We start from the raw sequence: 16,171 nt of genomic DNA on the forward strand, positions 1-16,171 counted from the left end.
CGGTTGAACCCTAGCTGGCCGGAGGCGTGGAGGCTTGAGCAGGGTAGAGAGTGCGCATCAGCAGCGGCGCGGAAGAGCGGGGCCAGCGCGGCGCGTCGAGGAGGAAGAAGCCGAGCAGCTGCAGGTGCGGAGCTGCTGCTGCTGCTTGGGGCTGAGCTCGCAGGTGCATAGCTGCTTTGGGCTGAGGCAAGAAAGAAAGTGCTGGTAAACAGCTGGTGTTGGTGCTCCTCAGGAAGAAGTGGCTCTTGCTCTGTAGTGGCGGGGTCACAGCACAGTGAAGACTTTGCATCTCTTGTGGGTGTGTGATTGGCAAGGAAACCGAGGTAAAAGCACAGCTACTGCTTTTGTGATATTGACTATTTGAGCAATCTATAGGAAGGGAAAGGTAGAACAGGGGGCTCAGATCTGCTAGTTGGGTTTCTACTGGTTTGCAGTTTCAGAATTTGCATTATGGCAGAAAATCAAGGAATAGAACAAGTGATGGGTAAATTGGTGGACATGCTAGCGAAAAAATTTAGTGAGGCCTCAACTACAAGCAATGCAATTATCCCTCATACTGAATCAATACTGAAGATTGAGTTAATGCAAAACGAAATCAAGTTGGAGGGTGTCAAAAATTATTTGAGTTGGTCAAGGAGGGCATTACTAATACTAAAAACAAAGGGGTTAGAAGGATATGTCACAGGAGAAGTGAAGGAGCCTGAGAACACATCAAGTGTAGAATGGAAGACTTGGAGCACTACCAACTCTTTAGTGGTGGCATGGTTGTTGACTTCATTAATCCCAGCTATTGCTACAACTGTTGAGACTATCTCTAGTGCGAGGGAGATGTGGAAAACTCTTACTAAACTATACTCAGGAGAAGGTAATGTGATGCTAATGGTGGAGGCACAAGAGAAGATAAGTGCTTTGAGACAGGGGGAGCGCTCTGTGGCAGAATATGTCGTAGAGTTGAAGAGTTTGTGGTCCGATTTAGATCATTATGATCCTCTTGGATTAGAGCACTCTGATTGCATAGCAAAAATGAAGAAATGGGTTGAGCGTAGAAGGGTTATTGAGTTCTTGAAGGGTCTAAATCCAGAGTTCGAAGGAAGAAGAGATGCAATGTTTCACCAAACCACTCTTCCTACCTTAGATGAGGCCATTGCAGCTATGGCACAGGAGGAGCTTAAGAAGAAAGTATTGCCTAGTGCCGCACCATGTTCACCAAGTCCCACCTATGCAATTGTACAAGGTAAAGAGACTAGAGAGTGCTTCAATTGTGGTGAAATGGGACACCTTATGCGTGATTGTCATGCTCCACGCAAGCCTACTTATGGGAGAGGAAGAGGTGTTGATAGAGGTGGAACAAGAGGTGGAAGAGGCTATGCTGGTAGGAGCAATAGAGGAAGAGGTTATGGATATAGAGGTGATTACAAGGCTAATGCAGTTACTCTAGAAGAGGGTTCTTCCGGGACTACACCTGACAATGTTGCCAACTTTGCTCATTCTACTTCAGGTAGTTTTAATCAAGCATTTATGTCTATGAACACTTCTCATTCAAGTTGGATATTAGACTCAGGTGCATCCAGGCATGTCACTGGCATGAGTGGAGAATTTACATCATATAAACCATATTCATTTGCACACAAAGAGACCATTCAAACTGCTGATGGCACATCATGTCAGGTTAAGGGGGAGGGCATAGTGCAATGTACTCCATCCATTACTTTGTCATCAGTGTTATATGTCCCTTCTTTTCCAGTGAATTTAATTTCAATAAGTTCTCTTGTTGATAATATGGATTGTCGGGTTTCCCTTGATCGTGAGAATTGTTTAATTCAGGAGAGAAGAACAGGGAAGAAACTTGGGATTAGTATCAGGCGTGATGGACTTTGGTACTTGGACAGAAGAGGGACAAATGAGGATGTGTGTGCACTAATGGCTTCAACAAGTAAAGAAGTGACTGAGGTATTACTTTTGCATTGTCGACTAGGACATATATCTTTTGAAATTATGAGTAAAATGTTCCCGGTAGAGTTTAGTAAAGTGGATAAACATATGCTGATATGTGATGCATGTGAGTATGGGAAGCATACTAGAACATCATATGTGAGTAGAGGACTTCGCAGTATTTTGCCCTTTATGCTAATCCACTCAGATGTGTGGACGTCGCCTGTGGTTTCTATGAGTGGAATGAAATATTTTGTCACCTTTATTGATTGCTATTCCCGCATGACATGGTTATATCTCATGAGACATAAGGATGAAGTGCTTAAATGCTTCCAAAACTTTTATGCATATATTAAAAATCATTTTAATGCTCGGGTTCAGTTTATTAGAACTGATAATGGAGGGGAGTATATGAATAGTGAATTCGGTCACTTTCTTTCTTTAGAAGGAATATTACATCAGACTTCTTGTCCTGATACTCCTCCACAGAATGGAGTGGCTGAAAGAAAAAATCGCCATCTTTTGGAGATAGCTCGGTCACTAATGTATACTATGAATGTACCTAAATTTCTATGGAGTGAGGCAGTAATGACGGCAGCTTATCTCATCAACCGCACACCATCAAGAATACTTGGAATGAAGACACCATATGAGATGATATTTGGGAAGAATGAATTTGTGGTTCCACCGAGGGTGTTTGGCTGCACTTGTTTTGTTAGAGATCATAGACCATCTATTGGAAAACTTGATCCTCGAGCTGTTAAATGCATCTTTATAGGCTATTCATCCAACCAGAAGGGGTATAAGTGTTGGAGTCCATCAGAACGGCGGACATTTGTAAGTATGGATGTTACGTTTAGGGAATCTGTTCCATTCTATGGTGAGAAAACAGATATAAGCTCTTTATTTGTTGATCTTGATGATTTAACTAGAGGTGACCATGATCAACAAAAGGAAGGTGAAATCTTGGGTCTCAAGGAGAATGAACAATCAAAGGGAAAGATTATGGTTGGTGAAATTCCATGTGCTATAGGTGATCCTGTACAAGAACAAGAATGGAGAAAGCCACATGAAGAGGAAAATCTTCAAGTTTACACAAGGAGAATGAGACTTCCAACAACTCAACAAGTTGAAGTTGATGATCAAGTATCAGATGATCTTACTCATGTGCAAGTGTCTTCGGAGTCAGGGGGAGAACAAATAGAAATTAGAGAAGAAGAATCAAACTTGCCAATTGCCATAAGAAAGGGGATGAGAAGCAATGCAGGCAAACCTCCACAAAGATATGGTTTTGAAATTGGAGATGAAAGTGGTGATGAGAATGATATAGCCAATTATGTATCTTACACTTCCTTGTCATCGACATACAAGGCCTTTGTGGCATCTCTAAATTCAGCTATAATTCCTAAGGATTGGAAAGAGGCAAAGCAAGACCCAAGGTGGCATCAAGCAATGCTAGATGAACTAGAAGCTCTTGAGAAGAACAAAACATGGGATCTTGTATCCTATCCCAATGGAAAGAAAGTGGTAAACTGTAAGTGGGTATATGCAGTGAAACAAAATCCGGATGGAAAAGTGGAGAGGTACAAAGCAAGACTTGTGGCTAAGGGATATAGCCAGACATATGGAATTGATTATGATGAAACGTTTGCACCGGTTGCAAAAATGAGTACGGTAAGAACTATAATATCTTGTGCAGTTAACTTTGATTGGCCATTACATCAATTGGATGTCAAGAATGCTTTTCTACATGGCGATCTTCAAGAGGAGGTATATATGGAAATTCCACCTGGATTTGCTACTTTGCAAACTAAAGGTAAAGTATTGAGATTGAAGAAATCCTTATATGGTCTCAAACAGTCGCCAAGAGCATGGTTTGATCGATTTAGGCGTGCAATGTGTGCTATGGGCTATAAACAATGTAATGGAGATCACACAGTTTTCTATCATCATAGTGGAGATCATATAACCATTCTTGCTGTTTATGTTGATGATATGATTATCACTGGAAATGATTGCTCGGAGATAACTAGGCTGAAACAAAATCTAAGCAAAGAATTTGAAGTTAAGGACCTAGGCCAGTTGAAATATTTTCTGGGTATTGAAATTGCAAGATCTCCTAGAGGGATAGTTCTTTCACAGCGGAAATATGCATTGGACTTGCTCAGTGACACAGGTATGCTTGGATGTCGCCCAGCCTCTACACCAGTTGATCAAAATCATAAGTTATGTGCAGAGTCTGGAAATCCAGTGAATAAGGAAAGATACCAAAGGCTGGTTGGGAGACTGATATATTTATGTCATACACGACCTGACATAACTTATGCTGTCAGTATGGTGAGTCGATATATGCATGATCCAAGGAGTGGGCATATGGATGCTGTCTATAGGATCTTGAGATATTTGAAAGGAAGCCCAGGTAAAGGCCTATGGTTTAAGAAAAATGGACACTTGGAGGTTGAAGGCTATTGTGATGCAGATTGGGCAAGTTGTCCTGATGATAGAAGATCAACTTCAGGCTATTGTGTGTTTGTTGGTGGTAATCTAGTATCTTGGAGGAGCAAGAAGCAACCGGTGGTGTCTCGCTCAACCGCTGAGGCAGAATATCGGGCAATGTCAGTGAGTTTAAGTGAGTTGTTATGGCTAAGGAATCTTCTTTCTGAGTTGATGTTGCCGGTGGATACTCCAATGAAATTGTGGTGTGACAACAAGTCAGCAATCAGCATTGCTAACAACCCAGTTCAACATGATCGAACAAAGCATGTGGAGTTGGATCGTTTCTTTATCAAGGAAAAACTGGATGAGGGAGTTTTGGAATTAGAATTTGTAATGTCTGGTGGACAAGTTGCTGATTGTTTCACAAAGGGTTTAGGTGTTAAAAAGTGTAATAGTTCATGTGACAAGATGGGTATGATAGATATCTATCACCCATCTTGAGAGGGAGTGTTGGGCTGTAAATACAACAGTATGTGTGTGTTTTATGTGCTGGCCCATCTGCTAGAGGGCCCATCTAGTCATGTATATGTAAATAAGGATAGCAATACAGAGAAGGTGAAGCTTCCAGAGAAAATTGGCTGCCAAAAAACTTCAAAAAAAAGTCGTCCTCCATCTCAAACACGTTTGGTGGGTCAGCGTAGCAAAGCAGTACAACCACTGGGTTCGTAGAATCGCGTACGTACATCATGCGGTGCACGTGAGGAGAGGAGGCAGGGCCGCTCTCAAGTCGGCATCGCCCTTTCAATTATCACACCCTTACGTGTCGCTGCCTTTTCTTTATTTTTTTTCTCACCAAAAGCTGATGATGAAACGATACCTCTCCCCTCCCTCCTGTCCTCTCCTTTCGCACCCATCACCACCACCATACACCCCAATGACATGTGGGCCATGGAGTTAACGCCGGGTCCCACCACGCTGCAAAGGTTGGGGGCCAAAGGTGAGAGAGGAAAAAAAAAAGCCTCTCCACCTTCTGTCGCCTCGGGGGAGGGTACTGACAGGTGGGCCCTACGGCCCGCGTATACCGACGGGTTGTTGTGCAGCATCCGAGAAGAGAGATCACGAATATTGGAAATTATTTTTTTTGGCATCGACCCCGGATTATGCGAGTGCTTTAGGGGTAAGGGCGGAATTAATTTGGTGGGTGGAGTGATTAATGATAAGGACGCGCCCGGGGGGTGGGGCCCACGCTGGGGAAACCGCCTTGTGTTGCAGGCCGCCGGAACGGCAACACACAGCTGTCGTTTAGGCCCACCACCCACCCCACTTACGCGGCTCCCACGGCACCTATTTTTTTCTTTTTTTTCTCTCGAATTTTATATAATTATTTTATTTGCTCCTTCAAAATAATTTATGCCCCTATTTTTCCAAATAACTCAAAAGAAAAAGAAGGTATACTCTGCGATGGCAAGGGCGTGAAATTATACCAAAAAAGGAGGGCAGGAGCCTAATATTGACAATAATTGAGCCGCCCATGTCGGTCATCACCCAAACCGGGCCACTCAGCGGTGCAGCGCGGGGCCCACCTCCCCTCCGAGTAGACCCCACAACAACATCCATCCGTCCGTGTAAAGCAATTCCTGCATCCGACGGCGCTCGTGCGGCCACGCACAACAAAAAGATCTCCTCCCCCAACACCCGACAAGCCCAGTGTTTTTCCTTTCTTTCATAAAAATAAAACAAATTATTTTATTTTATTTTAATAAAAAGGAAACTGAACCACGTCGTGTGGCACTCGTACTCATCCATCTCCGATTATAAAAGACGCCTCTTAGCCAAGCGTTTCTCCCCCATTGTGTTCTCTCCCCCCACCCTTCCAATCCCAATCTCTTCTCTTCCCCTCTCGTTAGGGTTAGGTTTTTATTTTCTCTCTCTCGATTTCTCTCTTCGCTTCCACTTCCCAAAATTCTCGAGTCAAACCTCGTGGCGTTCGGCCATGGCGACGGCGGCGGTGCTCGGATCCCACGACGCCCTCGACAACCGGATGCATCTGGGGGCCTTCGCCGTGTCCCCGGCGTCGAAGCCGAGGCGGAGGCGGCACAGCAAGGCGGCGTCGCCGCCCCCCAAGGTGGCGGCGGTGAGCTCGCCGCCGGTGGTTAAGTCGGCGGCGAGGGTGGCGTCGCCTCCTCCCAAGGCTGCGGCGGCGGCGGCGGTGCCTCAGGGGCGTCGCTCGCCGGTGGCGAGGAAGCAAGGGTCGCCGACGAAGGAGTTGCCGAAGCAGAGGCTCGTGATGGGGGAGATCCGGATCCTCAAGCGCGGCGAGGAGCCGCCGGTTTCCTCGCCGTCGCCTGCTCCGGTTGCGGCGCAGGCCGCGGCGGTTGACCAGCGGGCGCCCCGTGTTCCGGCTGTGGCGCAAGCCGCGCCGACTGACCAGAAGGCGCCTCGCCCCGCCAGATCGAAGCAGCAGCAGCACACGGCCGCTGTGCCGACGAAGATCAAGTCCGTCGCCGACGCGCCAGTCTACGCCGGCCCGGCCTTCTCCTCGGCTTCGCCTGAGCCGAGCTCCCTCCCCTTCCCGGCCTTCATCCGTCGCGCCGAGGCCGAGGCGACCCGCGGCCTCCGCTGCCTCCTCCGCATCGGCGAGCTCCCTTGACGGCCTCTCTCACCGCCGTCTTCCCCGGAGCCGTGAGCCGTGCACGCTCCTCTCCTCGTTTCTCCTCCTCTTCTCTGATGGATGGATTGCTTGGTGGTTTCGATCCGATCGAAAGCTTGTCCGGATCAGATCCCGGCTGCGTTCCGATCAAACTCTCCCGGTATTTTTTCAGAGGACGAGTTTGGGGGAACGCATCTGCCGGTGGTTGGATTTGGTAGTGGTTAGGTTTTCAAAAGTTTCGTGGTGGAATTATGTTGGGGGTTTGCTTCTACGAAGAACAACACTAGGTTGATTAGTTCTTTGTCTTTTGAGTTTGGTTTTTAGGTGGTGTCTTGGTTGGGAAAAATTGGGGTTAGTTTGGTGGAAATTTAGGCTGGCTTGGTGTTGCTGATCTGTTAGTACAGCAGTAGTGGTAATAATAGTAGAGGTTTGGTTAGATGAATAATTCGTCGGTAGTGATTGTGATTTGTGGTTTGGTGAGCGTGAGTTCAATGTCAGGTGAAGAATAGTAGCACTAAATTCGTGTTAGGTATTATGTCCAGTGTCAAAGGCAAGACATATATAGTTCTTATTATCAGTAATTAAGTTATGTTAGGTGTTATCTTTCTGTTCGTCTGTAAGATATATATAGATCTTATCGGGTAATCAAATCAACTATGTATCAGATCCTCGCAGTGGTGAATTTCATTCAACACATCAGTGGATGTTTGGTTATCTTCTTTTTTTTCTCATGCTGATTAGCTGTGGATTTGTGTTCTTACTTTGTGCAAGTAATAAGTAGACTACCCTTGGATTCTCAACGAGGTTGCTTCACAATCATCATATGCATACCAAGATTTAATTAAGAACTGCCACTTGTTATACCCGCAGTTTCCGCTTAAGTTCCGCTGTGTATTTGTTCTTATTCGGATGATAAACTTTGCTTGTTGATGTGGTAATCGCCAAATTGCTTAAATTAGTTTGTGTACGCAACCGGGTAGGCGGATTGCTGGCGTCTAATCTAATATTTCAACTTGCAAATTGAGGTGCATCTTGCTTTAATCCAAGTCCTCTTGCTGAACAATTTGCTCAGTATGATCGATCCCAGTAGTAGAGGTGATTATCCCCACCTGATGTTTTGGGTACGTTTCAGATGGGTTGGGGCGATATAGGTTCTCATTGCGTATTTGCAAACGATAAATAATTTGTAATTAAAACTTCTAAATAATTTGTAATTAAAAATTTATATACGTCGTCTTAGTTTTAGCGATCTAAAAATAGAAAATAAATTTAGATAAAAAAAACCTTAAAATCAACTTTAACCATAAACTTAAAATCAACTTTTAACCTAAAATTTAAATTTTGGCTGCTAATCATAAACGGAAAGTTGGTGCTGATAATTTCTGAGAGTTCAATACGAAATTGATCGCTCAACTTGATAGGGTCAGGTCGGCGACCCACCGGAAGCCGCTGGTAGTTGAGATAGCTGAGGTCAATCTCTCTCCTGGCAGCGTGTGGTGGCAGACTCGCCCGAGGCATGGCCAGGAAGCTGCATAGCCTACGTCGTTTCGACGTGGCACTCGCCCTCGCACGCGATGCAGCCACAGCCTCTTGAGTTTCGGAGCCACACAAGCGATGAGCCGATGAGCATGTGAGAGCTGATGAGTTAAATTTGACTCCGTTCCTATTACTGCCAAAAACAACCTTACCAAAAATTTGTGAATGTCAAATTTTAATTAAGTTGGCAGAATTACCAAATTTAGTAGGATGGAATTATGTTGTGCCAAAAAATTTTATATGTTACCAATACTAGTATTTAAGTAACAAACTAAATGTATCTATATATTTAAATTTTATCAAACAATGATATGATTTAAAATGAAACCAATCTAAACCGGCCCTTTACCTAAAGTTGGGTCTACTTTGACGGAGTTCTTCTGCACACGGTAAAATACGGTGGCTTCAAGCCTTGGACGTGTACCAGCCAACTACTAGTCCAACCACGACTGACGGCACACGGCACGGCATGGATCCGTGCTTTGGTCAAAAAGCCGAGTCAACGCCCAAGACAAAGCAAGCTTACTAGTAATCCTCATCACTTGATCACTAGTACTGTAGTAAAAATACTGCGATCATTGCAAGTAGTGCAGTTTTTGAATTTCAACAGGTCAAGCACGGAGCAGATCATTCCAAGCTTTGTTATAAGCAAGCGATACTCAGTAAAAATCATGAGACGAGGGCACCTCGTCGCAGTATCAGCAATTGCAGTCCTGGAGTTTTGGATCGCATGGATAAGCCAACAACCAAATGACAGGGCAGGACACCAAGGACGCCAGAAATGCGTCAGTCTTGGAGTATGCCGTTACATAATCTCGAATGCAAATCATCAAATTTGGACCACCTGTGATTTAACAATAACCATATAGAGGAAACAAACTGTCCCAGTAGAAATATGACGAGAAAACTGAAAGCAAGCAAAGAACAAACCATTACAATTTACAAATACAATAAACAGCAACAGCCAGCAAACAAGTAGTACAAACTAGATCTCTGCAACCATGAACCGGCAACGGCAAGAGATAACCCAAGGTTACCAGGATTAACAGCAATAGATTACCGTGATTATCAGACACATTCTTTCAAGTTGAAGAAACAGTAAGCTCACTCAGCTGTTTGAAGCCGAGGCTACCTTTTATAGTTCTTTTTAGTAAGTGAATCACCAAGGCTTTGAGATTAGTTGTTCAACTACACATTATACATATGGAATAGCACGCTGGAATGAGTCAGATGCAACCACCCAGCAATGATTGTAAAAAACAACTGGAAAAAGAAAGCCACACAATCAATGAAATATTATGTTGAGATGTCATATATCATAGATCAATCATCTAGTAATTTATAGCATAAGGGTCGTATTTAAGCTACTTAGCAATGTTAAAAGACATCCAAAGTATAGCTGTCAGATGCAAAACATGAAGACTATTAATTATTACTCCATACAAAATAAGGAGAGTTTCTTATATGAACCAAGGTAGGAGTTGGAGTTCTGGTGCAAAGAAAAATAAGTATAATCACTATATTGTGTAGCAACTGCATCAAACCATCACAATTCTGATAAGTCAAAAAATTGATCTAACATTTTAGGAAAATGATACCAAACACGATTGCAACAGACAGCAGTACTAAGCTTACATCTTAACAGCTAAATGGCAGCAGAAAGAGCAACTAAAATGACTCAAAATGTGAATAAACCAATTCATTCTATTACATCGTGCAAGCTGCTAGCACATCTCTCCATAAAACCCATTGATAAATCCTAGTAAAGCTTACAATAGTTATTCAGTCTTTGTATACCAAAAGATGACATGAGCTAAGATTTTGTGACTACAAACTTTTTGATGTCCACTATTCTCACCTCTCATTTGAGTAATACACTCTGCATCGGGATGAGCTTAATCTGCTTTCACGGATGAGAAAAGATAGTGGACGAAGCAGAATGATGAAATGAATCCCACTGTTCCAGTAGCCAGCATAATAGCAATAACCATGAAGAGTGAGTAGCCGAGATAGAGGGTCGCCGACACAGGTCCACTCAAGCTCTTTAGGTCAAAAACAAGATAGTTGATCGAGTACAAGAAAATGTAGATCGCCACAGATCCAGATGAGAAGAATGATTTCCACCACCATTTCCAATCCTCGACACAGAGATGCATGTAGGTCAGAACAAGGGAAACCTCAGCGCAGACAATAACAAGGAGCAACAGGACGATGAAGAGGAATCCAAAGACATAGTACACACGCCCCATCCATATGCTAGACATGATGAAGAAGAGCTCGATGAACAGGGTACCAAAGGGCAGTGTGCCAGCGCCGAGAACCAGCAACCAGGATGGGTACTTCTGAGGTGGGATTTCACGAGGGATCTGGTTAGTGCGCACGGGGTACTCAATGTGCGGTGCCTTGGCACCGAGGAGTCCACCTACAAGTGTAAGCGGCACAGAGATACAGAACCAGAGCAGAATCAATATGACAAACAACGAGAAGGGGATGGCTCCTGTGCTTTGGCTTCCCCACAACAGGAAGTTCAGAGTGGTAAGGATCAGGAATGCAATGCCGGGGAAGAAGCAAGCTACCCTCCATGAAACAGCCATCCACCCTGTATGATCACCGCACTTGATTGTCTTCCACACACGAACACCCACATATCCTGCCAAAATTCCAAGAACCAGATAGAAGAACAGCATGCCCGTGATCAGAGTACCGCGGGAAGCTGGTGACATGAACCCAAGCGCCGCAAACAGAATGGTCACCACTGCCATCCCAAGGATCTGAACACCATCCCCGACCATAACGCAGAGCAACATTGGGTTGCTTGGCGCGCGGAAAACATCACTGACAACAAGCTTCCACCCAGACAGCTCCTCGTTCATCTGCGCCTGCGCTTCACTGTCAAGCTCCTCATACCTCGTCAGATCACGCCTCACGGTCCTCAGTAATATGACAAACACGATACCAGCAAGGAAAGCAATCACCATGAGCGAGTTGAGGATCGAGAACCAGTGCACCTTGGCACCCTCCATCTTGAGGTATGCGTCCCACCTCGAGGGCCACTTGATATCGCTCTCGACGAACGACACCTCGTAGGTGTACACGATGGGCTCGTTCTCCTTGATGCTCATGGACACGGTGGTCGGGTCGCACTTGATGCTCCTCGGGTACTTGCCATACATCTTGAGCGACTTGACGTCGTCGGGGTTGTGCTTGATGCTACAAGGCACGACCTCGAAGCCGACAACCATCCAGCCGGATGACCCGGCGGCGCCGCCGCTGCCGTCCTTGCCGGTGGAAGGGAAGCCGTCGGTGGCGTCGCCGGTGCCCATGACACGGGCGACATTGGCCTCCTCGTACTTGTGCACGAGGACGGTGAACTGGAGGTGGTTGAAGACGTAGTAGTCGACGCCGACGCGGATGCCGACGGGGTAGCCGGTCCATCGGAGGAAGTAGTCGTCCTTCTTGGTGTAGCGGATGGCGGGGAGGTTGTCGAGGATGAGGTTAACCTGGTACATCTCGTCGATCCGCTTCTTAAGGAGGTTGAAGGCGTCGGCGGCGAGCGGCGGGGAGCGGCAGAGGAAGAGGTCGGAGTCGTTGGCGTGCATCCGGAAGCGGTAGGGGGAGTTCTCGATGCGGTCGCCCATGAGGAGCTCGCCGAGGTTCTCGGCGCTGTCCTTGACGCCGTCGGGAGGGGTGCAGAACGGGAGGCTGTAGTAGCTGTAGGGGATCTCGGTGTCGATGGAGGTGAGGGAGTTCACCTTCACGCTCAGCGGCTCGCCGGGGTTGTACTTGTGCGGGTAGCTCCCCGGGAGGTAGAACCCGTCGGCGCCTGGCGCGGAGAGGGACACCGCCACCAACGCCGCCGCCGCCGCGACGAGGAAGGGGAGGAGGCGCGCCATGGCTGGGCGCCCGGCGGGATCTGGATCGGCGTGTGGTTTTGATCTGGATCCGGTGGGGGGGCGAATGAGACGGGGAGGCTTTAGGGTTGGGGGAGGGGAGGCGGGTTCTCCGGCGAGGAGGCGGCGGGGGGACTCGCCGGAGACGGGGGTGTCGGTGGCGGTGGCGGTGGAGTAGATCTGGGGGTGGGGGCGGCGGAATGGGGGGGTGGGCGAGAGGGGGGAGGGTGTTTGGTTGGGTTTATACGTGGCTGGAGATGATCATCCCCCCTTGGTTTTGCGATGAACGAACGAATGGATGCGTGGCTAATTTGCCGTGTCGGCGGCGACTCGGCGTTTCGGCGAAAACGTGCGCCCAGTGGAACATGGGTGTGTTTTCACGCCAAAATTGAAAGTTTGATTGAAATTGGAACGATGCGACGAAAAAGTTAGAAGTTTGTGTGTGTAGGAAAGTTTTGATGTGATGTAAAAGTTGAAAGTTTGATGAAAAATTTTAGAACTAAACTCGGCCCATGTTTGAAATCATGGGTGTGTTGTTCACGCTAAAATTGGATGTTTGGTTAAAATTGGAACGATGTGACGAAAAAATTGAAAGTTTATGTGTGCAGAAAAGTTTTGATGTGATAGAAAAGTTGGAAGTTTGAAAAAAAATGTTTGGAACTGAACTCGGCCAATTTCTTACTCTAAAACCTTACTCCCTTTATCCCATAAAAAATTATCAGAACACATCCTAATACTATAAATCTGGACATACCTATGTTTAGATTTATTGTATTAGAATATGTCACATGCAGTTTTAGATTCGTTTTTTTAGACGGAAAGAGTAGGCATTATTACTAGGTTCGAAGGATTTCTCGATTCTTTTGAAACAAACACTATTTATGTACTTGATTCATAGAATTCAGAGGAAAGTTTTTCATAGAAATACTAAGCCAATCCTCCAAAACTCCTTCGAAATGCACTGATTCCATATGAATGAAAAATCTGCTTCATTCTCTTTTATTCAGCTCGTTGGAGGAAAAATTCATGTGTTCCAATCTTTTATATTGTGCGTATGTTCCTATATTATTTATGTATTTTTTCTTTTCTGTGATTTGGAAATCATGTGAACCGAAGAGGCCCTTAAAACCTAATACCATTACGTAGTACCAGGTGCCACTCATTTAGTATTAGATTACTATATTATGAGATTGGAGAAGTATTGTTGTGTACTCGGAACATGTTTGAAACCATTTCTTTTTTCTAAAACTAGTTATTTTGTTTGAATATTGTTGCTACAGATACGATTTACTTGTATAACTCATATATAACTAAAGATATGTGATCATAGACCAATCAAAATAAAGCATGTTCATTTGCAACCGTTGATTAGATTCATCCGTGGGTGAGTCAGATGGTTAGGTCGTTTGTACAGTAATTTCCTCATTTGAATCCAGTTGAACTATGCTCTTTTTTTTTCAAACTTGTTGGAAATTCGTACTGTCGAGGGAAGACCCTCAATAGCGGGAGGTCGTGAGACCCCCCCCCCCCTTTCGTGAGTTCGGCCGGGAGAAGAAGCTCGCCTCTAGAAATCACGAATCCGTCCCTGGGGTTACTAGCTAGCTTGCACGTAATTAAATTATACAGATTCGGGCCGCTGAGAAGCGTAATACCCTACTACTGTGTTTGAGATTATAGTTGAGTATTACAAGGGTTCCTCAACTCTGGACAGCACTCTCACTCTTCTTTTCCTAGAGTTCAAGCCTCCAAAGTCCCCCTCCCTCTTCTCGGTGGGCAAGGTCCTCCTTTTATATCTCAAGGGGATACCACATGCACCGCCTTTACCTATTCTTCTTTCGGGTGGGGACCCACCCTATCTTGACCGGAACTCGACCCGTGCCTTCGCCTGGAAGCTAAGCCACAGCTTGTCCTTGAGTGGGGCCTAGCGCCGTCCCTCGCCTGACACGGGGGACAGCCCTGTCATTCCCTCATTAATGGGTGAAGACTTGTGGTGCCGCCGTCCGAATGACCCTCTGATGGGACGTGTCATACCTACCTCCACTCCACCGGAAGCAGACGCGACGTGGGAGCACGGTTGTCGGTCCAGTCAGATGTGACCAGCGTCAGGCCGGTTACAGACCGGTCATTCTTGATTATGGCGTGTCAGTTTAGCACTCCGCATGTCTGCCTCACTGTATTAAATGAGACAGGGGGCAGTTGGGGCGTTGCGCGTATTAAAGGAGGCTCAGCCTGGGCCCCCTCCTCGCTCGCTGCCCCCGCCAAATGGCGGCTGGGCGAGGGCCTCGGGGCAAAGCGATGCAAGGGCCCGAGGGGCATGACGTGGCACCCCGAGGCCGCGACCCCCCCTCCCCGGCCGCTCCAGCAGTTCGCGGACTGCGGGGGCAGGACCAAGCTGTAGGGACACACGGCAGGATAGGAAGGTAGATTCTCCACACTTCGCATACCCTCGGGCCCATATCTCCGACACGTACTGTGGTACTTCTAAAAGATAAAGGTTAATATTCATCGGGTTATTGAAATATGTTATTTGTTCGATGCTTAAGATTCTATATCTCCTTAATAAACTTTCTTCGACTACATTTGTTAGACCAAGTTATTTATTATTATATATATTTTAAATTGTTTAATTATATCTATAATTAAGTAGATAAGATGAGGCAAAAATTAAACATGGCTAGAAACTCTTGGATTTACATTATGCAGGTACTATCAAGATTTTTTAGTTTGTGTTGATTTTTTTCCATGGGAGTTAGGCATCCTATACTTCTCCTGCAACCGGGAGTTCGTTTGAAATTTAAAATGTTTTTACTTCTCACATCTTAAATGTCACTGTCGTCATTGGATGTTAGTATATGGTGCACGGTCAAGGTCAATGGTTTGCCCGTATGCCCGTATTTTGAATCGACGCACGAGGACACGCACATGGTTACTGTCTTTTATAGCTGGTAAACGAGGAGGACACTGGTATTTCATTGGACTCCTTTCAGTTAGAAAAATTAACATCGTTTAAACATTTCCAAAGGCAATAAGACATGACTTTAGCAATTCAATTCTTTTGCATGAATAAAGAACAGTTACATAAATGTAATATTCCCCCATTTCATGTTATAAGTCGTTCGATTTTGTACGTAGTCAAACTAAGTTTGCAGAAAAGTATAGAAACATTTACAATACAAAACAAACATATTATTAAAATATACTCAATGTTAAATTAAATGAAACTAATTTGATGTTATAAATATTTGCTAATTTTTCTATCAATTTGGTTAAACCTAAATAATTTTGATCAGGAAAAAAGGTAAATGACTTATAATATAAAATGGAGGGAGTGGCATATAAACTTTTATAACAAGACAATTGGCTATGTAGTTTTATATCGAACCTAGTTATATCCTACACCATAAACTACGATCAAAGTTAGCTAACGATAGCTACACATATTTAAAACAACGTTTTTCTGTAACAATAGGGAGTAAAATAAACTCAAGTCATTTTTACTCTCCTGTCACAAGTTCTATGACCGATGGACTTGAAAAACCATAATCCCCTTCAACGCTCTGTCAAGTTCTACAGCATCCATCACTTCTGACGGTAGTGAAGTACTCCCTCCGTTTTAAAATGTTTGATATCGTTGACTTTTTAAGTACGTGTTTGACCATTCGTTTTATTCAAAAAATTTAAGTAATTATTTATTCTTTTCATATCATTTGATATATTGTTAAATATA

At 45.0% G+C, this 16,171-nt stretch overlaps 2 protein-coding genes across 2 annotated transcripts; one reads left to right on the forward strand and one right to left on the reverse strand.

Annotated features, from left to right (window-relative positions):
* The first annotated feature begins 6,217 nt into the window (after positions 1-6,217).
* LOC4331018 (classical arabinogalactan protein 9) lies at positions 6,218-7,732 on the forward strand. Its single transcript, XM_015770996.2, has one exon. It carries the CDS (start codon positions 6,362-6,364, stop codon positions 7,016-7,018), a length of 657 nt encoding a protein of 218 aa, XP_015626482.1. The 5' UTR covers positions 6,218-6,361; the 3' UTR covers positions 7,019-7,732.
* A 2,380-nt stretch (positions 7,733-10,112) lies between these two features.
* On the reverse strand, positions 10,113-12,708 carry LOC4331019 (transmembrane 9 superfamily member 11). Its single transcript, XM_015770656.3, has one exon. The coding sequence runs from the start codon at positions 12,445-12,447 to the stop codon at positions 10,450-10,452; it is 1,998 nt and encodes a 665-aa protein (XP_015626142.1). The 5' UTR covers positions 12,448-12,708; the 3' UTR covers positions 10,113-10,449.
* Positions 12,709-16,171: the final 3,463 nt, after the last annotated feature.

This window comes from Oryza sativa, chromosome 2 (assembly GCF_034140825.1).
Source record: "Oryza sativa Japonica Group chromosome 2, ASM3414082v1".
In the NCBI taxonomy this organism is placed as follows: Eukaryota; Viridiplantae; Streptophyta; class Magnoliopsida; order Poales; family Poaceae; genus Oryza; species Oryza sativa.